Source organism: Bombina bombina, chromosome 6, assembly GCF_027579735.1.
Source record: "Bombina bombina isolate aBomBom1 chromosome 6, aBomBom1.pri, whole genome shotgun sequence".
Taxonomy (NCBI): domain Eukaryota; kingdom Metazoa; phylum Chordata; class Amphibia; order Anura; family Bombinatoridae; genus Bombina; species Bombina bombina.
Genome location: NC_069504.1, coordinates 620,082,877 through 620,107,558, shown reverse-complemented (window position 1 = coordinate 620,107,558; position 24,682 = coordinate 620,082,877). Strand labels below are relative to the sequence as shown.

Sequence of the window (24,682 nt, the reverse complement as noted above, 5' to 3'; positions counted from 1 at the left end):
TGGCTGATCAGCTGCTGCAGCCCTACCTAATTATGCAGAAGACAAGGGCCTGGTACAAAAAGGTTGTCATTTACTTAAGGCAGATTGCAACCCACAACGCTTTTTTGTTGTTCAAAAAAGCAGACCCCGGAATTAAACTAACTTTTTTTTTTTTTTTTTTTTTTTTTTTTTTTTTTACATTGTGAGCTCCAGATCATATCAGGGATTTTGTACCAAGATGCACCTGCTCCCTGGGCGGTGATGGGAGAGAGCAGAGTTGAGGCTACCCACTTTATTTTTACCCCCCCCCCCACTGCGGCAAAGCAGAATTCTGAAAAAAAGATGCAGAGTCTGTTTCAAGAGGGGACAGAGAGAGGACACCACCTTTTACTGTCCTGATTGCCCTGGGCAGCCCTGGACTCTGCATTGGGAACTGCTTCAAGCTGTATCACACACTGGTCCATTTTTTTATTTTTTATTTTTTTTTAAAAATTTTTTACATTTGCCGTTCAGTTTTTTTTTTTGTTTGTTTACGTTTACTGTTCCTGAGGGTGTGGTTGTTTTTTTTTTTTTTTTTTTTTTTTTTTTTTTTTTTTTACTGTGCCAGACTTTTACATTTCACTTCTCTATTTTTTATAAGTTCTAAAATTGGTGCTGTATTTTACCAAAACCCCTGTCAAACCTATGCATGGGGGCATGAGTGTACTCAGCAGTAGGGTGACCATATTGCCGCTTTAAAAAGGGACACATATGAAAAATACACGTCAGGTAGGGATGGGCGAATGTTTCGCAACATTCGAAAAATGAAACTAATTTTAACACGTTCGTTCGAATCTCGAATGTCTACATAACATTCTAACATTCGATTTTCGAACCTTCAGTTTCGAATTTTACGATTACATTCGAAAATATTTGTTTAAAAAAATTTGAATTTATATATTTGTAATAGTATTTCTAATGCTTACTTTAAATGTAATATTCGAATTATGCAATATTCGAATTTGAATTTAATTGTAATAGTATTTCTATAATGCTTTTTTTAAATGTAATATTCGAATTCGAAAAATTTGATTTTATATGTTTGTAATAGTATTTCTAATGCTTTCTTTAAATGTAATATTCGATCGAAATAGAAACATTTGAATTGATATATTTGTATCTATTATGTATCAATTTACTAGATTCCCTACCACATGAACTATTGAACTTCTGAATAGTATTTGTTAAATAGAATGTTAAATTCGAAATTTCGAATGTGGACATTCGATCTAATTATAAACATTCGAATTTGAAAGTGACATTCTAAAACTGTAAATAGCATTCGATTATAGAATTTTTAAGAATATTCGTTCGTATCAACATTCGGATTTGTAATTCGAATTTCAGTAATAAGTTTACACATTCGCCCATCCCTAATGTCAGGGTTCTTATGCAAAACATTTCTTTAAACATCCCTGACATACAGTATGTATTTTTTATATGTGTCCCTTTTTAAAGCGACAATATGGTCACCCTACTCAGAAGGAATTGCAGAAAAGAATCTGGAGTGTTTTCTTGCAAAAAACAATGTGTGTGGGTAAAAATGAAGATTGAAAAATTACCACCATACACTTTCTCCAATTTTTTTGGCTAAACCGGTTGCGTCAAAGGCATCAAAGCACTCCATATACAATTCCTTGGCTGTCAACATTTCAAATATATACAGTTACATGGCAATAAATAAATTTGGGGTATGCAATAGGCCCCAAACTAAAGATAGGCCTATCAGAAGAAATACACTCAATTTAAACTCAAATTACAAGTTATACAATTGTAACTGAACCTTCCCAAAATCCTGTCAAAACTATGCATGGGGGGCATGGGTGTACCCAGGAGTCCTTGCAAAAAACAACCTGGAGTGTTTTTTTGCAATAACTTACAACAGGCTCTCCTAAAGTCAAAAATCAGTGTGTGCGTGTGTGAAAATGAAACCTTACCACCACACACTTTCTCATTTTTTTTTGTGTGTGACTAAAACAGTTGCATCAAAAACACTCCATATAGAAATTTTTGTTATGTTTTATTCTAGAGGTTGGGGTATCACCACTATGTAAAGGGGAGCTATGCTGTATGCAAATAGGGTTTATTTTTATGCTCTTTAAAATCAATATACAATACCTTGGGGTGTCAACTTTTCAAATATATGCACGTTCATGGCAAGCAAATAAATTGGGGTATGTAAAAAGGCCCCCAAAAAGATAGGCAAAGAAGATATGTCAAATTTAAACACATGTCAGAAGTTTGCCATTGCACCCCCCAAACATCTCAAGAAACCTATGCATAGGTGGTATCACTGTATTTAGGAGATCTTGCTGAACACATATTGAGGTGTTCATTGGCAGTAACACATAACAGGAACTGAGAATACATGCCTAAAGTACAATGTGTGTGAAAAATAACAAAAAAATGACTACCCAAAAGTTTGAAAAAGACTGGTGGTAGAATTAGTGCATGGAAAGTGTTAAAATACCAGCATTTGAAATACTCTAGGCTGTATACTTTTCAGAAATATATGGTTTGATGGGGGGTAAATTATATTGTCCTGCTAAAAAAAAATCCCACATAGGACATGGGTGCATGATGACCATATGTTAAAATTCCACCCTAAAAATAAGAAATTTTAACCCCCAGAGAACCAGACACACCTATACATGGGTGGTATCACTTTACTTAGGAGATGTTGTTGAACCCATATTGGGGTGTTCTTTGGCAGTAACCATTAAAGTTCTTAGTACATATATTCGTAAATTGCTGTGTGTGTCAAAAAATCACCAACTTTTTTTTTTTCCTCCTTCAAACTTTGGCATAGAGTGGTGGTAAAATGGTTGCATGAAAAGAGTCAAAATACCCCAAGTTTAATACCTTAGGTTGTCTTCTTTTAAAATATATATACATGTGAAGGGTTATTTAGGGATTCCTGATAGATATCAGTGTTGCAATGTAACTTTCGCTAATTTTGGGCTGAAAAAAATGGTTTGGAAATAGCAAAGTGCTACTTGTACATATTGCCCTATAACTTGTAAAAATGATTTTGGGGGTCAAAGTTAGAAAAAGTGTGGGTTTTTTGTGTTTGGTTTTTTTTCTCTTATTTTTTTCATCATATTTTATAAATAAAAATATTATAGTAAATTATGATATAAAAATATTCTTAGTTATCTTTAGAAATTCCATTTAATGGCGACAAAAACGGTATATAATATGCGTGGGTACAGTAAATGAGTAAGAGGAAACTTTGTGAAAGAAGATCACAAACGGAGGGCGCCTCCTAGTATAATACTGTGGTTACAGAGGGATATGCAGATGTCTTGTGTCGGGGTTATACTCACAAGAGTGACAGCACCCTTTTGTGCTGAATAGAGCGGACTGACTGGCATCTCTTTGTCCCAGCTCACTGATCCCTGGTAGGGAGAGGTGCACTTCCCACAGGTTCCCAGTGTCCGCTCAGGATAGGATAAAAATTATGATTTAGGTAAAATATTGTTCATTTGTATATTTATTATATTTTAATAACACAATTGTGAGTGCTATATATATTGGTTTATATTCTTTTTTCTAAAGATATGTAAAGAATGAAGATTTCATCAATGAATTACACCCGATTGAAAGGGGTGGGTCTCCTATGGGGTTGGGATTGGTCAGTTTGAATTTAAAAACCAATGCTTCCAGATCAGTAACAGACGCCTGATGGTAAAAAGCTAGCACAGCTGAGAAACGCGTTGCAATCTGTTATTTTCATTGTTTTTATTTTAATAAACAAAATATTTATCTTACTGGGAGCGGGAGCTTGAGCTTTTTCTTTCATGTAATTGGCAAGAGTCTATGAGCTAGTGACGTATGGGATATACAATCCTACCAGGAGGGGCAAAGCTTCCCAAACCTCAAAATGCCTACAAATACACCCCTCTCCACACCCACAATTCAGTTTTACAAACTTTGCCTCCTATGCAGGTGGTGAAGTAAGTTTGTGCTAAGATTTCTACGTTGATATGCACTTCTCGGCATTTTGAAGCCCGATTCCACTCAGTACAGTGAATGTCAGAGGGATGTGAAGGGAGTATCGCCTATTGAATGCATTGGTTTTCCTCACAGGGATCTATTTCATAGGTTCTCTGTTATCGGTCGTAGAGATTCATCTCCTAACTCCCTTTTCAGATCGACGATATACTCTCATATTCCATTACCTCTACTGATAACCGTTTCAGTACTGTTTTGGCTATCTGCTATGTGGATGGGTGTCTTTTGGTAAGTATGTTTTCATTACTTAAGACACTCTTAGCTATGGTTTTGCACTTTATGTATTTATATAAAGTTCTAAATATATGTATTGTACTTATATATTTGTCATGATTCAGGTTTTCAGTATATTTCCTTTTGCATACTGTCAGTTTCATATTTGGGAAATGTTTTTTTTTTAATGAAAAATTTATTTCTTACCTGGGGTATAGTCTCTTTTTCTAATTGACTGTCTTTTAAATTCGCGGGCAGAATTAAGTTCGCGAGGGCTCAAAATGCCAGAGTTTATTGCGTCATTCTTGGTATGAGATTTGTTTGACGCAAATTTGTAATTTCCGGCGTCTTAGTTGACGCCAAGTCCTTTCACAAGGTTGCGTCATCTGTGACGCGAGTGTGTCGTTTCCGGCGCCAAAAAATATTTTTCTGTTTGTTGTGCGTCATACTTGGCGCCAAATATTTTCATTATTTAAGACCCCATTTCTATTTGCCTCCTGCCTTTTTTCTATTTCAGAGGGTTATGTTGTTTGCATTTTTCTTTCATGTAATTGGCAAGTGTCCATGAGCTAGTGACGTAGAGGATATACAATCCTACCAGGAGGGGCAAAGTTTCCCAAACCTCAAAATGCCTATAAATACACCCATCACCACACCCACAATTCAGTTTTACAAACTTTGCCTCCTATGGAGGTGGCCTGCCTCAGAGAATTACAGCTCATTCTACTAGATCAGTCTCCACTTTGTGGGCTTTTAAGAATAAAGCTTCAGTTGATTAGATTTGCAAAGCGGCAACTTGGTCCTCTTTGCTTACATTTACTAAATTCTACCATTTTGATGTGTTTGCTTCTTCTGAAGCGTTTTTGGTAGAAAAGTTCTTCAGACAGCTGTTTCAGTTTGATTCTTCTGCTTTTGATTTAAGTTTTTTTATGAAAATAAACTTATTTTTTTTGGATTGTGGATTCATTTTTAATGCGGAAAATGGCTGTTTTTATTTTATTCCCTCCCTCTCTAGTGACTCTTGAGTGGAGATCCACATCTTGGGTATTGCTATCCCATACGTCACTAGCTCATGGACCCTTGCCAATTACACGAAAGAAAACATAATTTATGTAAGAACTTACCTGATAAATTAATTTCTTTCATATTGGCAAGAGTCCATGAGGCCCACCCTTTTTATGGTGGTTTTGATTTTTTTTGTATAAAGCATAATTATTCCAATTCCTTTGTTGATGCTTTCTACTCCTTTCTTTATCACCCCACTGCTTGGCTATTTGTTAAACTGAATTGTGGGTGTGGTGAGGGGTGTATTTATAGGCATTTTGAGGTTTGGGAAACTTTGCCCCTCCTGGTAGGATTGTATATCCCATACGTCACTAGCTCATGGACTCTTGTCAATATGAAAGAAATGAATTTATCAGGTAAGTTCTTACATAAATTATGTTTTTCCCATTCCTGAAACTGCCATATAAGGAAATAATATTGCTTTATATGTTGTTTTTTTCTCTTACATTTGCAAGATGTCTCAATTTGATCCTGTCTCAGAAATCACTGTTGGAACCCTGCGGCCTGATAACAGTTCTACCAAAGCTAAGTGCATTTGTGGTAAACTTGTGGGGGGTTATACCTCCAGCTGTTGTTTGTAATGGTTGTCATGATAAACTTTTACATGCAGAGAATGTATCCATCAGTATTAGTTCATTACCTGTTGCTGTTCCCTCAACATCTAATGCACAAGATATACCTGTAAATTTAAAATAATTTATTTCTGATTATATTCAGAAGGCTTTGTCTGCCATTTCACCTTCTAATAAACATAAAAGGTCTTTTAAAACTTCTCGTAAGGTTGATAAAATTTCAAATGACCGACAACATACTGAATTATCCTCCTCAGAAGATCCTGCCTCAGATATTGACACTGACAAATCCTCTTATTTAAAATGGAGTATATTCATTCTTTGTTAAAAGAAGTGTTGATCACATTAGATATGGAGGAAACTAGTCCTCTTGATATTAAAACTAGTAAACGTTTAAATTCTGTTTATAAACCTCCTGTGTTTTTTCCAGTTCCTGATGCTATTTCTGATATGATTTCTAAAGAATGTTATAGGCCTGGTACTACTTTTATTCCTTCTTCAAGGTTTAAAAAATTGTATCCTTTACCAGCAGTTAGATTGGAGTTTTGGGAAAAGATCCCCAAATTTGATGGGGCTATCTCTACTCTTGCTAAACGTACTACTATTCTTACGGAAGATGGTACTTCTTTTAAAGATCCTTTAGATAGGAAACTTGAATCTTATCTAAGGAAAGCTTATTTATATTCAGGTCATCTTCTTAGGACTGCAATTTCTTTGGTTGATGTTGCAGCTGCTTCAACTTTTTGGTTGGAAACTTTAGCTCAACAAGTATCGGATCATGATTTGTCTAGCATTGTTAAGTTAATTCAACATGCTAATAATTTGTGATGCCATTTTTGATATTGTCAAAATTGATGTTAAATCTATGTCTTTAGCTATTTTAGCTAGAAGAGCTTTGTGGCTCAAATCTTGGAATGCTGATATGAATTCTAAGTCCAGATTGCTATCCCTTTCTTTCCAAGGTAATAATTTATTTGGTTTTCAGTTGGATTTAATAATTTCAACTGTCACTGGGGGGAAGGGAGTTTTTTGCCTCAGGATAAAAGACCTAAGGGTGTAAATCTAAAGCTTCTAACCGTTTTCGTTCCTTTCGACAAAATAAGGTACAGAAACCTTAATCCTTCCCCCAAGGAATCTGCTTCCAATTGGAAGCCGCCTTCAAATTGGAATAAATCCCAGCCATTTAAGAGATCAAAACCAGCCCCCAAGTCCGCATGAAGGTGCGGCCCTCATTCCAGCTCAGCTGGTAGGGGGCAGCTTAAAATTTTTCAAAGATGTTTGGATCAATTCGGTCCAAAATCATTGGATTCAGAGTATTGTCTCTCAGGGGTACAGAATAGGATTCAGAGTACGACCGCCTGTGAGAAGAATTTTTCTCTGACGCATTCCAGCAAACCCAGTAAAGGCTCAGACTTTCCTGAAGTGTGTTTTAGACATGGAGTTATCGGGGGTAGTAATCATGCCAGTTCCGTTTCAGGAACAGGGTCTGGGGTTTTATTAAAATCTATTCATTGTCCCAAAGAAAGAAAATTCATTCAGACCAGTTTTGGATCTAAAGATTTTGAATCAATATTTAAGAGTACCAACATTCAAGATGGTGACTATAAGGACTATTCTGCCTTTTGTTCAGCAAGGGCATTAAATGTCCACATCAGACTTACAGGATGCATATCTTCATATTCCGATTCATCCAGATCACTATCAGTTCCTGAGATTCTCTTTTCTAGACAAGCATTACCAATTTGTTGCTCTTCCTTTTGGCCTAGCGACAGCTCCAAGAATCTTTTCAAAGGTTCTAGGAGCCCTACTCTCTGTAATCAGAGAGCTGGGTATTTCGGTATTTCCTTATTTGGATGATATCTTGGTACTCACTCAGTCTTTACGTTCTGCAGAATCTCACACAAATCAACTAGTGTTGTTTTTTCGAAGACATGGTTGGAGGATCAATTTACCAAAAAGTTCTTTGATTCCTCAGACAAGTGTAACCTTTTTAGGTTTCCAGATAGATTCAGTGTCCATGACTTTGTCTCTAAGGGACAAGAGACGTTTGAAATTGGTTGCAGCCTGTCGGAACCTTCAGTCTCAGTCATTCCCTTCAGTAGCTATGTGCATGGAAGTTTTAGGTCTCATGACTGCAGCATCGGACGCTATCCCTTTTGCTTGTTTCCATATGAGACCTCTCCAGCTTTGTATGCTGAACCAATGGTGCAGGGATTATACAAGGATATCGCAATTAATATCCTTAAATCCCAATGTTCGACTTTCTCTGATTTGGTGGTTAGATCACCATCGTATAATTTTAGGGGCCTCTTTTGTTTGTCCAAACTGGACTGTGATCACGACAGATGCGAATCTTTCAGTTTGGGGAGCTGTTTGGGATCTCTGACAGCACAAGGGGTTTGGAAATCTCAAGAGGCGAGATTACCAATCAATATTTTGGAACTCCATGCGATTTTCAGAGCCCTTCAGTCTTCGCCTCTGTTGAAGAGAGAACCGATCATTTGTTTTCAGACAGACAATATCACAACTGTGGCATATGTCAATCATCAGGGTGGGACTCTCAGTCCTCAAGCTATGAAAGAAGTATCTCGGATACTTGTTTGGGCGGAATCCAACTCCAGTCTAATTTCTGCGGTTCATATCCCAGGTATAGACAATTGTGAAGCGTATCAGTCGTCAGACTTTACATCGGGAGAATGGTCTCTCTACCCAGATGTGGGGGCTTCCAGAAATAGATCTGATGGCATCTCATCTAAACAACAGGTCCAAGGATCCTCAGGCGGAAGCAGTGGATGCATTGACACTTCCTTGGTGTTATCAACCTGCTTATATTTTCCCACCTCTAGTTCTTCTTCCAAGAGTGATCTCCAAAATCATCATGGAGCAATCGTTTGTGTTGCTGGTGGATCCAGCATGGCCTCACAGGTTTTGGTATGCGGATTTTGTCCGGATGTCCAGTTGCCAACCTTGGCCACTTCCATTAAGGCCAGACCTTCTATCTCGAGGTCTGTTTTTCCATCAGGATCTCAAATCATTAAATTTGAAGGTATGGAAATTGAACGCTTAGTCATAGAGGTTTCTCTGACTCATTGATTAATACTATGTTGCAGGCTCGTAAATCTGTTTCTAGAAAGATTTATTATCGAGTTTGGAAGACTTACATTTCATGGTGTTCTTCTCATAAATTCTCTTGGCATTCTTTTCAAATTCCTAAAATTTTACAGTTTCTTCAGGATGGTTTGGATAAAGGTTTGTCTGCAAGTTCCTTGAAAGGACAAATCTCTGCTCTTTATGTTTTATTTCATAGAAAGATTGCTAAACTTACTGATATTCATTGTTTTGTGCAGGCTTTGGTTCGTATCAAGCCTGTCATTAAATCAGTCTCTCCTCCTTGGAGTCTTAATTTGGTTTTGAAGGCTTTACAGGCTCCTCCGTTTGAGCCTATGCATTCTTTAGACATTAAACTACTTTCTTGGAAAGTGTTGTTTCTTTTGGCCATCTCTTCTGCTAGAAGAGTTTCAGAACTATCCGCTCTCTCTTGTGAATCTCCTTTTCTGATTTTTCATCAGGATAAGGCAGTTTTGCGGTCTTCATTTAAATTTCTACCTAAGGTTGTAAATTCTAACAACATTAATAGAGAAATTGTTGTCCCTTCTTTGTGTCCTAATCCTAAGAATTCTTTGGAAGGATCTTTACATTCTTTGGATGTGGTGAGAGCTTTGAAATATTATGTTGAAGCTACTAAAGATTTCAGGAAGACTTCTAGTCTATTTGTTAACTTTTCTGGTTCCAGGAAAGGTCAGAAAGCTTCTGCCGTTTCCTTGGCCTCATGGTTAAAACTTTTGATTCATCAAGCCTCTTTGGAGTCGGGTCAAGCCCCGCCTCAGAGAATTACAGCTCATTCTACTAGATCAGTTAACACTTCCTGGGCTTTTAAGAATGAAGCTTCAGTTGATCAGATTTGCAAAGCTGCTACTTGGTCTTCTTTGCATACATTTACTAAATTCTACCATTTTGATGTATTTGTTTATGGTAGAAAAGTTCTTCAGGCAGCGGTGTGTTTGATTTTTCTGCTTTTGTTTTAAGTTTTTTCCTCACATTTATGAGAATTAACTTATATTTTGAGTTGTGGATTATTTTTTTCAGCGGAAAATGGCTGTTTTTATTTTTATCCCTCCCTCTCTAGTGACTCTTGCGTGGAGTTCCACATCTTGGGTATTGCTACCCCATACGTCACTAGCTCATGGACTCTTGCCAATTACATGAAAGAAAACATAATTTATGTAAGAACTTACCTGATAAATTCATTTATTTCATATTGGCAAGAGTCCATGAGGCGAACCTCCTTTTTTATGGTGGTTCTGATTTTTTTTTTTGTATAAAGCACAATTATTTCCAAATTCTTTTGTTGATGCTTTTTACTCCTTCCTTTATCACCCCACTTCTTGGCTATTTTGGGAAACTTTGCCCCTCCTGGTAGGGTTGTATATCCCATACGCCATTAGCTCATGGAATCTTGCCAATATGAAAGAAATGAATTTATCAGGTAAGAACTTACATAAATTATGTTTTATCCTGAGCTGACTCCGGGAGCCTGTGGGAAGTGCACCTCAGTGAGCTGGGATACAGAGATCCAGTCTGCTCTATTCAGCACAAAAGGGTGCTGCCACTCTTGTGAGTTTAACCACGACACAAGACATCTGCATATCCCTCTGTAACCACAGTATTATACTAGGAGTCGCCCTCGTTTGTGATCTTCTTTCACAAATTTTTTTGCCTTGGATTCGTTTTACTTCAAGAGGAGCAGCCTAGACCTAGAGTCATAGATTCCATCAATTCTGCCTGGAACTTTCCTTCACACTGACCATATATATGGTCTCCATTTGGACTCGGATAAGATCTTGCACTAATGTTTTTATTGCTTATGATTTATGTTTGATTTAAGATTTTCACATTTGATCTTTCATTACATAACTTGTGATTGATATTGTATTAGCTATCATTTATTATAGCATTTGATATAACAATCATCAACCCACGCGCCCCCTAGAGTTGAACACGATAGTGTTATCAACAGTTTATTTAGTAAGAGGAAAATTACATCTAAACACAAATACCGCAGAAATGTAAGAACAGCCCTGGTCCTTAACGGTAAGAAAATTGAAAAATGGTCTGTTCACTAAGGGGTTAATGCAGATAGTGATGTCATCAGTGGGCAGGGTTTGGCAGCCATTTCTAAGTGATCAGAAACAATAATCATTTTAAAGAGGGTGCAGGAGGATATTTGCAGCTTAATCTAAAATAAGACTTTAAGATGACTTAAAGGTAGACTGTCCCTTTAAGAGCAAACCTTTGGCACTTTGCACAGCATGGAGGGGGTTCTTTTGATTAATAAAGGCTAGTAACAGACAAAATGTTACACAGAAAGACAATGCAAGTCAACGCTTGCAATGCTGACACCACACCACCTTTGCTGGATGACTATTACAGGTATCAACTACACCTCATGAGTGTGTTATGACAGTATAATTACCTTCTTAGCAGAATTAATTAATCTGTCTCTAGTAATAAAGACCACTTCTAGAACATTTTAAACTTCCTCTAGATTGGTGAATAGTCGCATAGAGGTCTCCCCTTGCCAGACCAAAATTGAGTATATCTTGACTAGAGATTAATGTCTTTATGGTTAGAGGGTTAAAAATAAAGTATGTTTCCCCTCCCTGATAGCGGAAAGCTCTGTATTAGTATAATTTCTTTCTTTTTTTTTTTTTTTTCTTATGTCTGATACACAGTCGGAAGTTGCACACCTGTCCCATTGAGATATGGCAGAGTGTTCTCCTTTGCCTTGTTCCACAGCCATCATAGGCATGGTATGATGTGGGAACACTTTTTTTGGTTTGCTTACAGCAGAGGCTCTGTTTAGCCTCCTATCTCGTGCTTCTTTTGTGGGTTTACCAGCCTCCCTTGTTGCGAGCTCCCCCCCCCCAAACTTGAAGAGCGATTTTATGCTGCTCTACATTTGAGGTGATAGTTCAGGATCCACATAATGAAATGCATGGGTTTTCCTTTAAAGGGACAGTACACTGTAAAATTGTTTTTCCATTAATGTATTTTAAATGACTTGTTATACCAACTGCAGAGTATAAAATATTTGAGAAATTCCATTTTCATGCATATTTGTGTATTTGAAGTAGCTGATTTTGTGCTTGGAAACCACAGCCTATTACAATGGGTTGAACTTAAAGGTGATATCAGATCTCATTATGTTCTAAGTTTGTGTAAACATACTTGCTTCCTTATCTTTTGGCTGGAACACCAAAGCTCAATACATAGAGAGAACAATGGAAAATTATCATTTTATTACTTAAAGGGACAGTAAACCTTAAAAATAATGTTATATAATTCTGCACATAGTGCAGAATTATATAACATTATTTAGGTGCTATAGCTATAAATGCCTTTTTTACCTTTTAATTTGTTAAAAAATATGGCGCTTTTACAGACCCGCTCTCTGCTGAGCGGGTCTGTTATATTTAGTCAGTGACGGGAGCAAGCTGCACTTAGTCTTATGGCGCGGCCGGGCTGTGACTATACAGCTGGCCCGATGCGCTGACTAAATATAACAGACCCGCTCAGCAGAGAGCGGGTCTGTAAAAGCGCCATATTTTTAACAAATTAAAAGGTAGAAAAGGCATTTATAGCTATAGCACCTAAATAATGTGCAGAATTATATAACATTATTTTTAAGGTTTACTGTCCCTTTAACTATCCTGCAACCCACTGAAAGTGTAATCTCTTCTGCTGGCTGTGTATACTTAGGCTATTCAATAGCCTATACTCCAGTATTAATTTGTTCAGTATAGGTTGCGATACCACAGGCTAAATCAGCTATTTCAAATGCTGAAATAGGAGTAAAGGAGCTACTTGTAACCAATTTAATACACTTTAAAAGGATCATTGGGAATTATTTAAAGGGGAGAACATTTTTGGGTGAACTGTCCCTTTAAAGAACAAAAATAACAAAACAAAAAAACTCAGGATAGAAGCACTGTGCACAGGACTAATGGAAGCCTTGACTGCAAGCTTCCCATCAGGAAAGGTAATACATAGCATTGCTACAATGCAGTGCACTGTCTACATTTCTTTCATGTAATTAGCAAGAGTCCATGAGCTAGTGACGTATGGGATATACATTCCTACCAGGAGGGGCAAAGTTTCCCAAACCTTAAAATGCCTATAAATACACCCCTCACCACACCCACAATTCAGTTTTACAAACTTTGCCTCCGATGGAGGTGGTGAAGTAAGTTTGTGCTAGATTCTACGTTGATATGCGCTCCGCAGCAAGTTGGAGCCCGGTTTTCCTCTCAGCGTGCAGTGAATGTCAGAGGGATGTGAGGAGAGTATTGCCTATTTGAATGCAGTGATCTCCTTCTACGGGGTCTATTTCATAGGTTCTCTGTTATCGGTCGTAGAGATTCATCTCTTACCTCCCTTTTCAGATCGACGATATACTCTTATATATACCATTACCTCTGCTGATTCTCGTTTCAGTACTGGTTTGGCTTTCTACAAACATGTAGATGAGTGTCCTGGGGTAAGTAAATCTTATTTTCTGTGACACTCTAAGCTATGGTTGGGCACTTTGTTTATAAAGTTCTTAATATATGTATTCAAACATTTATTTGCCTTGACTCAGAATGTTCAACTTTCCTTATTTTTCAGACAGTCAGTTTCATATTTGGGATAATGCATTTGAATTAATCATTTTTTCTTACCTTCAAAAATTTGACTTTTTTTTTCCCTGTGGGCTGTTAGGCTCGCGGGGGCTGAAAATGCTTCATTTTATTGCGTCATTCTTGGCGCGGACTTTTTTGGTGCAAAAATTATTTTCCGTTTCCGGCGTCATACGTGTCGCCGGAAGTTGCGTCATTTTTTGACGTTATTTTGCGCAAAAAATGTCGGCGTTCCGGATGTGGCGTCATTTTTTGCGCCAAAAGCATTTAGGCGCCAAATAATGTGGGCGTCTTATTTGGCGCTAAAAAATTAAGGGCGTCGCTTTTGTCTCCACATTATTTAAGTCTTATTTTTTCATTGCTTCTGGTTGCTAGAAGTTTGTTTTTTGGCATTTTTTCCCATTCCTGAAACTGTCATTTAAGGAATTTGATCAATTTTGCTTTATATGTTGTTTTTTTCTCACGTTGCATCTGAGTCAGAAGATACTACAGGAAAATCGCTGTCTAGTGCTGGAGCTACCAAGCTAAGTGTATCTGCTATAATTTTTGGTGTCTGTTTCTCCAGCTGTTGTTTGTATTGCATGTCATGACAAACTTATTAATGCAGATAAAATTTCCTTTAGTACTGTTACATTACCTGTTGCTGTTCCGTCAACATCTAATTTTCAGAGTGTTCCTGATAAACATAAGAGATTTTATTTTTTAAATCCATTAAGAAGGCTATGTCTGTTATTTCTCCTTCTAGTTTACATAAGTCTTTTAAAACTTCTCTTTTTTCAGATGAATTTTTAAATGAACATCATCATTCTGATACTGATAATGGTTCTTCTGGTTCAGAGGTTTCTGTCTCAGAGGTTGATGCTGATAAATCTTTGTATTTGTTCAAGATGGAATTTATTCGTTCTTTATTTAAAGAAGTATTAATTGCATTAGAAATAGAGGATTCTGGTCCTCTTGATACTAAATCTAAACGTTTAAATAAGGTTTTTAAATCTCCTGTAGTTATTCCAGAAGTGTTTAATCTCCCTGATGCTATTTCTGAAGTAATTTCCAGGGAATGGAATAATTTGGGTAATTCTTTTACTCCTTCCAAACGTTTAAGCAATTATATCCTGTGCCATCTGACAGATTAGAGTTTTTTTGGGGACAAAATCCCTAAGGTTATGGGGCTGTCTCTACTCCTGCTAAATGTGCTACTATTCCTACGGCAGATAGTACTTCATTTAAGGATCCTTTAGATAGGAAAATTGAATCCTTTCTAAGAAAAGCTTACTTATGTTCAGGTAATCTTCTTAGACCTGCTAAATTTTTAGCGGATGTTGCTGCAGCCTCAACTTTTTGGTTAGAAGCTTTAGCGCAACAAGTAACAGATCATAATTTTATAGCATTATTATTATTCTATAACATGCTAATAATTTTGTTGGTGATACCATCTTTTGATATCATTAGAGTTGATGTCAGGTATATGTCTCTAGCTATTTTAGCTAGAAAAGCTTTATGGATTAAACTTGGAATGCTGATATGTCTTCTAAGTCACCTTTGCTTTCCTTTTCTTTCCAGGGTAATAAATTATTATCTCAACTGTTTCTGGAAGGAAGGGAACTTTTTTTACCAAAGGATAAAAAATCTAAGGTAAATTTAGGTCTAATAATCATTTTCGTTCCTTTCCTCATAATAAGGAACAAAAGCCTGATCCTTCATCCTCAGGAAAGGTATCAGTTTGGAAACTATTTTCAGTTTGGAATATATCCAAGCCTTATAGAAAACCTATAGCCAGCTCCTAAGTACCCATGAAGGTGCGGACCTTATTCCAGCTCAGCTGGTATGGGGCAGATTATGTTGAGTCGGGTAACACTCCGCCTCAAAGGATTACAGCTCATTCTACTAGGTCAGTTTCTACTTCCTGGGCATTTAAGAATGAAGCTTCGGTTGATCAGATTTGCAAAACAGCAACTTGGTCCTCTTTGCATACTTTTACTAAATTCTACCATTTTTTATGTGTTTTCTTCTTCTGAAGCAGTTTTTGGTAGAAACGTACTTCAGGCAGTGGTTTCAGTTTGAATCTTCTGCTTATGTTTTTTCATTAAATTTTATTCTGGGTGTGGATTATTTTCAGCAGGAATTGGCTGTCTTTATTTTATCCCTCCCTCTCTAGTGACTCTTGTGTGGAAAGATCCACATCTTGGGTAATCATTATCCCATACGTCACTAGCTCATGGACTCTTGCTAATTACATGAAAGAAAACATAATTTATGTAAGAACTTACCTGATAAATTCATTTCTTTCATATTAGCAAGAGTCCATGAGGCCCGCCCTTTTTTGTGGTGGTTTTGATTTTTTTGTATAAAGCACAATTATTCCAATTCCTTATTTTATATGCTTTCGCACTTATTTCTTATCACCCCACTTCTTGGCTATTCGTTAAACTGAATTGTGGGTGTGGTGAGGGGTGTATTTATAGGCATTTTAAGGTTTGGGAAACTTTGCCCCTCCTGGTAGGAATGTATATCCCATACGTCACTAGCTCATGGACTCTTGCTAATATGAAAGAAATGAATTTATCAGGTAAGTTCTTACATAAATTATGTTTTTTTATTACTTTAAAGTTTAGTGTCCCTTAAAGTGAAGGTAAACTTTGGTGAATGAAAGCCCGTTTTTTAAAAATACTATTAAAAACAGGGGCACTTTCATTCATCAAAGTTTACAAAGCAGCCGTTTTGTTAAAAAAAATTACCTTTTTTTTTTTTTAACAGCTAGAGCAGCTCCCCCCACCTAGAGATCCTCTATTCACATGTCAGCAATGACTAATCCTTCTTCCTCCAATCACAGCTCTCCCCCCAGGGTAGTCATTGCCTGAGGCCATGCTGTGATTGGAGGAAGCAGGATTAGTCATTGCTGACGTGTGAATAGAGGATCTCTATGTGGGGGAAGCTGCTTTAGCTGTGAAAGGAAAAAAAGTTTTTTTTTTTTTTTTTAACAAAACGGCTGCTTTGTAAACTTTGATGACAGTGCCCCTGTTTTTAATAGTATTTTTAAAAAAACGGGCTTTCATTCACCAAAGTTTACCTTCACTTTAAATGCTAAACATGGAACTATTCAGAAGACTTCTCTTTTTTATGCATATTATAAAAATCTATCAATATAAGTTTGCTATAAAAATGATTAAATCTAGCAAGAAGAATGATCAGTAAAAGACCGCTAAATCACAGTAAGTTCACTGTCCATACCTCCCAACAATTGTGGCTAAGGGACATTTGTTGAGAGATCTGCACTGTGTATTTATCTTTAGAGATTCTCCATTTTGTGAGCAAACTGTTAAAGAGAGTGAAAATGGTGGCTATGTGTCAGCATTATAGGTCTCCTCGATAATGTTTTGAATGCTATAGCTGCAATCTACTGTACATTTTAGAAACAGCCATTTTGTGTTTAAAAAAAAGTGTTCACAATTGCTTGATAATTAAATGTTTACAATTAGTGTAATTGAATGATAAATTTGTCATTTAAAGGGGCAGTCTTTCCAATTTATGATCAAATTTGCTTTGTTCTTTTGGTTTTCTTTGTTGAAAACTAAACCTAGGTAAGCTCATATGCAAATTTTTTAGCCTTAGAAGGCTGCCTCTTATCTTAGTGCGTTTTGAAAAAAATTCACATCTAGACAGCACTAGTTCATGTGTGCCATACAAATAACATTGTGCTCGTGTCAGTACTGATTGTGCGTATGTTTGTTTGTGTGTAGGTATATATATTTGTGTATATGTGTGTGTGTATATACATACATACGTGTGTATGTATATGTATATATATATATATATATATATATATATACACATACACACACACACACACACACACACAATATAAAAAGTCTACACACCCCTGTTAAAATGTCAGGTTTCTGTGATGTAATAATTTCAGAACTTTTTCCACCTTTAATGTGACCTATAAACTACAACTCAATTGAAAAGCAAACTGAAATCTTTTAGGTAAAGGAAAATAAAAATAAAAAACTAAAATAATGTGGTTGCATAAGTGTGAACACCCTTTTATAACTGGAGATGTAGCTGTGTTCAGAATTAAAGGGACATAATACTCATATGCTAAATCACTTGAAACTGATGCAGTATAACTGTAAAAAGCTGACAGGAAAATATCACCTGAGCATCTCTATGTAAAAAAGGAAGATATTTTACCTCACAATTTCCTCAGCTCAGCAGGGTAAGTTCTGTGTAAAAAGTTATACTCAGCTGCTCCCAGCTGCAGGTAAAAAAATTAAAAAAAATGAAGAAATGAACAGCAGCCAATCAGCATCAGCATTGCTGAGGTCATGAACTCTTACTGTGATCTCATGAGATTTGACTTAACTCTCATGAGATTTCATAGTAAGCTTCCTTTACCTGATTGGTGAAATAATATGAGAGTGCACGATGCTTGTCCCTTCAGATGTCTCAGGACAAACACACTAAAATGCTGCTTAGAAATCCTTTACAATGGGAGGTGGCTACTGAGGAACATTTGTGGTAAAATATCTTTCTTTTTTACATAGAGATGTTCAGGTGATATTTTCTAATCAGCTTTTTACAGCTATGCTGCATCACTTTCAAGTGTTTAAACATTTGGGTATTATGGCCCTTTAAGCAATCACATTCAAAATCATGTTAAATAGGAGTCAGTACACACCTGTCATCATTTAAAGTGCCTCTGATTAACCCCAAATAAAGTTCAGCTGTTCTAGTAGGTCTTTCCTGATATTTTGTTAGTCGCATCCTACAGCAAAAGCCATGGTCCGCAGAGAGCTTCTAAAGCATCAGAGGAATCTCATTGTTAAAAGTTATCAGTCAGGAGAAGGGTACAAAAGAATTTCTAAGGCATTAGATATACCAGGGAACACAGTGAAGAAAATATGGTGCAGTGACATTACCAAGAACGGGATGTCCCTCCAAAATTGATGAAAAGACGATAAGAAAACTGGTCTGGGAGGCTGCCAAGAGGCCTACAGCAACATTAAAGGAGCTGCAGGAATATCTGGCAAGTACTGGCTGTGTGGTACATGTGACAACAATCGCCCGTATTCTTCATATGTCTGGGCTATGGGGTAGAGTGGCAAGACGGAAGTCTTTTCTTACAAAAAAAAATCCAAGCTCGGCTAAATTTTGCAAAAACACAGCTGAAGTTTTCCAAACTCATGTTGCAAAAGGTGTTCTGGTCTGATGAAACCAAAGTTGAACTTTTTGGCCATAATTCCAAAAGATATGTTTGCGCAAAACTGTATATCACCAAAAGAACACCATACCCACAACGAAGCATGGTGGTGTCAGCATCATGCTTTGGGGCTGTTTTTCTTCAGCTGGAACTGGGGCCTTAATCATGGTAGAGGGAATAATGAACAGTTCCAAATACCAGACAATATTGGCACAAAACCTTCAGGCTTCTGCTATAGGAAGCTGAACATGAAGAGGAACTTCATCTTTCAGCATGACAATGACCCAAAGCATAGATCCAAATCAACAAAGGAATGGCTTCACCAGAAGAAGATTAAAGTTTTGGGATGGCCCAGCTAGAGCCCAGACCTGAATCCAATTCAAAATCTGTTGGGTGATCTGAAGAGGGCTGTGCACAGGAGATGCCCTCGCATTCTGACACATTTTAGAGTGTTTTTGCAAAGAAGAGTGGGCAAATCTTGCCAAGTCAAGATGTGCCATGCTGAAAAACTCATACCCAAAATGACTGAGTGGTGTCCTCTTCTTTTTTTTTTTTTTTAAGCCCCATTTTCAGTACATATATATATTTTTTTTTATTCTTTGGGTATTTCATCTCATCAATACTGTTACATGGTGATAAGTAGCCATTATTATTTTACTGGAATATTATCGGTCATTGTACCTTCCTTTTGCTTTTCAAGTGGAGCTTAGATAGTATCTCTTCCTTAGTCTTAATCTTATGCGCTGTAGTCTATTTCTTTTATTGTTTGTGAATATATATACACGTGTGTGTGTGTGTATATTTCTATATCGTTTCATAATTAAATCACCTACTTTTAATATTTTCATTCCTATATTATTTTTATGCTGATTGTATTCTTACAAATTTTTCAGACAATGCTCATTGCTTTATCAGTAAAAGTTTATTATCTTGAATGCTAATATTAGAGAGTTTACCTTTTTGAAATATTAATTTAAATTTGTTTTTCTTTTCTCTTTTCTAAAAAAAAAAAAAAAAAGTCATTCTGCATCAGAGGAGTCTGTTCACTCTGCATTTGGATCAGACACTGGTAGCCAGTCAGAGAGTGAGCAAGCTAGCGATCAAGGAAGCGAATCAAACAGCAGCTCTGAATCTTCTCAAAGCCATTCAGAATCTGAAGGGGACTCAACTGGTTCCAGAAATCAAGGAACTCATTGTGATGCCAAAGAAAAGGCCCTTCCGAAGAAGGAGAGACTAGCCGACGTGAAAAAGGCAAGTACTGTGCTATGTAATATAAACATTTCTGGGTATAGAAAGGATTGCATACATAATGCACAAGTAAAGGTTAATGCATTTGGTTTTGAGTGCCCATTTCCTTCTTTAGGCGATGAGAGTCCACAAGAACATTCATAACCTATGGGAAATACTATTCCTGGCCACCAGGTGGAGGCAAAGACACCCCAAACAAGACTATAAATATCTCCCACTTCCCCTACTCTCTAGTAGTTCTTTGCCTCGTCTCATGGACGTAGGCAGAGAGAGGTGCCCTGTAAATTAAAGGTGCAGTTAACTTGGATTGGTTCATTGAATCGGGGATAATATATCCATATAAATCTCGATTGAGTATTGGTATATATGGTAGTGGTTGACACGGTTTCCCATTCCTTTTTCCAGTCTAACCTAAATCCCCTGTCTGATAACGCAGTGTGTTTCCCCTCTTTCATGACATTTTGTCTAATAAAGAGGTGGTGCAGGTCTTGTCCCTGCACTAGGATGTGTTTAGTGCACTTTTCTTTCCCTTTCAAAAGACACTCATTTGTCGTACATGAACTCCAGCCATAGTCAGGGACTTTAAGGCCTGCACCTTTGTGCGTTAATTGCAGGACAATGACAATGATTACTTTTTCCCTGTCACGGGATATAATAAGACGCTAGTCTGCTTTAATACAGGCTCCAGCAGTGGGTGGGGACTTTGCACCAGCCCTAGGGCGTTGTTACAACATTTCCGCTTCAGATACACTGCACAGTAGTCTTCTAGGAGAGTGGTAGCAACATGGTTCGGCTTGACTGGAGTTGGTTAGACGTCCTAAACAGATCTTACAAGGAGACAGTTATTGGTGCTTGGTACCTCATACCCCCCTTTGTATTTGAGAATATTTCTTCATTCATTATGGACGATTCTATGCTTTTAGAAAGTCTGGAGGAATCTTCCTCAGTGACTTCCATTGACAATAACAAATGCATGCTTTGCTAATTATCCATTGTGAACCCTCCGACACTGCTCTGTTATGGTTGCTTAAAGGGACACTAAACCCAATTTCTCCAACATAGGTGTGTCCGGTCCACGGCGTCATCCTTACTTGTGGGGATATTCTCTTCCCCAACAGGAAATGGCAAAGAGCCCAGCAAAGCTGGTCACATGATCCCTCCTAGGCTCCGCCTACCCCAGTCATTCTCTTTGCCGTTGCACAGGCAACATCTCCACGGAGATGGTTAAGAGTTTTTTGGTGTTTAAATGTAGTTTTTATCCTTCAATCAAGTGTTTGTTATTTTAAAATAGTGCTGGTATGTACTATTTACTCTGAAACAGAAAAGGATGAAGATTTCTGTTTGTGAGAGGAAGATGATTTTAGCAAACGTTACTAAAATCGATTGCTGTTTCCACACAGGACTGTTGAGATGAAGTAACTTCAGTTGGGGGAAACAGTTGGCAGACTTTTCTGCTTGAGGTATGACTGGCCACATTTCTAACAAGACTATGTAATGCTGGAAGGCTGTCATTTCCCCTATGGGGACCGGTAAGCCATTTTCTTAGATTAAGTAAAAGAATAAAGGGCTTCATAAGGGCTTAAAAAACTGGTAGACATTTTTCTGGGCTAAAACGATTACTTTGCTAAGCATATTTTGCAGATTATAACTCTTAATAGTTATTATAATCTTGGGGATTGTTTAAAAAACGGCAGGCACTGTATTGGACACCTTTTTCAGATGGGGGCCTTTTCTAGTCATAGGCAGAGCCTCATTTTCGCGCCACTAATGCGCAGTTGTTTTTGGAGAGCAAGGCATGCAGATGCATGTGTGAGGAGCTAAGAACCACTGAAAAAGCTTATAGAAGGCGTCATTTGGTATTGTATTCCCCTCTGGGCTTGGTTGGGTCTCAGCAAAGCAGATAGCTGGGACTGTATAGGGGTTAAATGTAAAAACGGCTCCGGTTCCGTTATTTTAAGGGTTAAAGCTTTCAAATTTGGTGTGCAATACTTTTAAGGCTTTAAGACACTGTGGTGAAATTTTGGTGAATTTTGAACAATTCCTTCATACTTTTTCACATATTCAGTAATAAAGTGTGTTCAGTTTAAAATTTAAAGTGACAGTAACGGTTTTATTTTAAAACGTTTTTTGTGCTTTGTTGACAAGTTTAAGCCTGTTTAACATGTCTGTACCATCAGATAAGCTATGTTCTATATGTATGAAAACCAAGGTTTCTCCCCATTTAAATTTATGTGATAATTGTGCCATAGTGTCCAAACAAAGTAGGGACAATGATGCCACAGATAATGATATTGCCCAAGATGATTCCTCAAATGAGGGGAGTAAGCATGATACTACATCATCTCCTACTGTGTCTACACCAGTTTTGCCCACACAAGAGGCCCCTAGTACATCTAGTGCGCCAATACTTATTACCATGCAACAATTAACGGCTGTAATGGATAATTCTATTGCAAACATTTTATCCAAAATGCCTACTTATCAGAGAAAGCGCGATTGCTCTGTTTTAAACACTGAAGAGCAAGAGGACGCTGATGATAACTGTTCTGACATACCCTCACACCAATCTGAAGGGGCCAGGAGGGAGGTTTTGTCTGAGGGAGAAATTTCAGATTCAGGAAAAATTTCTCAACAAGCTGAACCTGATGTTGTAACATTTAAATTTAAATTAGAACATCTCCGCGCACTGCTTAAGGAGGTATTATCTACTCTGGATGATTGTGACAATTTGGTCATTCCAGAGAAATTATGTAAGATGGACAAGTTCCTAGCCCCCCGACGCCTTTCCTATACCCAAGCGGGTGGCGGACATAGTAAATAAGGAGTGGGAAAGGCCCGGCATACCTTTTGTTCCTCCCCCTATATTTAAGAAATTATTTCCTATAGTCGACCCCAGAAAGGACTTATGGCAGACAGTCCCCAAGGTCGAGGGGGCGGTTTCTACCCTAAACAAACGCACTACTATTCCTATAGAAGATAGTTGTGCTTTCAAAGATCCTATGGATAAAAAATTAGAGGGTTTGCTTAAAAAGATGTTTGTTCAGCAAGGTTACCTTCTACAACCAATTTCATGCATTGTTCCTGTCACTACGGCAGCGTGTTTCTGGTTCGAAGAACTAGGAAAGTCGCTCAATAAAGAATCTTCGTATGAGGAGGTTATGGACAGAGTTCAAGCACTTAAATTGGCTAACTCTTTTATTTTAGATGCCGCTTTGCAATTAGCTAGATTAGCGGCGAAAAATTCAGGGTTTGCTATCGTGGCGCGCAGAGCGCTTTGGCTAAAGTCTTGGTCAGCGGATGTGTCTTCCAAGACAAAATTGCTTAACATCCCTTTCAAGGGTAAAACACTGTTTGGTCCTGATTTGAAAGAGATTATTTCAGACATCACCGGGGGAAAGGGCCACGCCCTCCCTCAGGATAGGTCTTTTAAGGCTAAAAATAAGCCTAATTTTCGTCCCTTTCGCAGAAACGGACCAGCCTCTAATTCTACATCCTCTAAGCAAGAGGGTAATACTTCACAACCCAAACCAGCCTGGAGACCGATGCAAGGCTGGAACAAGGGTAAGCAGGCCAAGAAGCCTGCCACTGCTACCAAAACAGCATGAAGGGATGGCCCCCGATCCGGGACCGGATCTGGTGGGGGGCAGACTTTCTCTCTTTGCTCAGGCTTGGGCAAGAGATGTTCAGGATCCTTGGGCGCTAGAAATAGTTTCTCAAGGTTATCTTCTGGAATTCAAGGAACTACCCCCAAGGGGAAGGTTCCACAGGTCTCAATTATCTTCAAACCAAATAAAAAGACAGGCATTCTTACATTGTGTAGAAGACCTGTTAAAGATGGGAGTAATTCATCCAGTTCCAATAAGAGAACAAGGGATGGGGTTTTACTCCAACCTGTTCATAGTTCCCAAAAAAGAGGGAACATTCAGACCAATTTTAGATTTCAAGATCCTAAACAAATTTCTCAGGGTTCCATCGTTCAAAATGGAAACCATTCGAACGATCCTTCCCACCATCCAGGAAGGTCAATTTATGACCACGGTGGATTTAAAGGATGCGTACCTACATATTCCTATCCACAAGGAACATCATCAGTTCCTAAGGTTCGCTTTTCTGGACAAGCATTACCAGTTTGTGGCACTTCCATTCGGATTAGCCACTGCTCCGAGAATTTTCACAAAGGTACTAGGGTCCCTTCTAGCGGTTCTAAGACCAAGGGGCATTGCAGTAGTACCTTACTTGGACGACATCCTGATTCAAGCGTCGTCTCTGTCAAAAGCAAAGGCTCATACGGACATCGTCCTAGCCTTTCTCAGATCTCACGGATGGAAAGTGAACAAAGAAAAAAGTTCTCTGTCCCCGTCAACAAGAGTTCCCTTCTTGGGAACAATAATAGATTCCTTAGAAATGAGGATTTTTCTGACAGAGGTCAGAAAATCAAAAATTCTAAGCTCTTGTCAAGTACTTCATTCTGTTCTTCGTCCTTCCATAGCGCAGTGCATGGAAGTAATAGGATTGATGGTTGCAGCAATGGACATAGTTCCTTTTGCACGAATTCATCTAAGACCATTACAACTGTGCATGCTCAGACAGTGGAATGGGGATTATACAGACTTGTC

General features: G+C 37.8%; 1 protein-coding gene across 4 annotated transcripts in view; it reads left to right on the top strand.

Moving 5' to 3' along the window:
- CHD2 (chromodomain helicase DNA binding protein 2) overlaps window positions 1-24,682 on the top strand; it is a 1,035,232-nt gene that overhangs the window by 88,405 nt on the left and 922,145 nt on the right. For all 4 annotated transcript variants that reach the window (XM_053717628.1, XM_053717629.1, XM_053717630.1 and 1 more), the window contains one exon: window positions 19,838-20,069. In XM_053717628.1, the coding sequence (XP_053573603.1) occupies window positions 19,838-20,069 (232 nt within the window). The remainder of the gene's footprint in view (window positions 1-19,837; window positions 20,070-24,682) is intronic.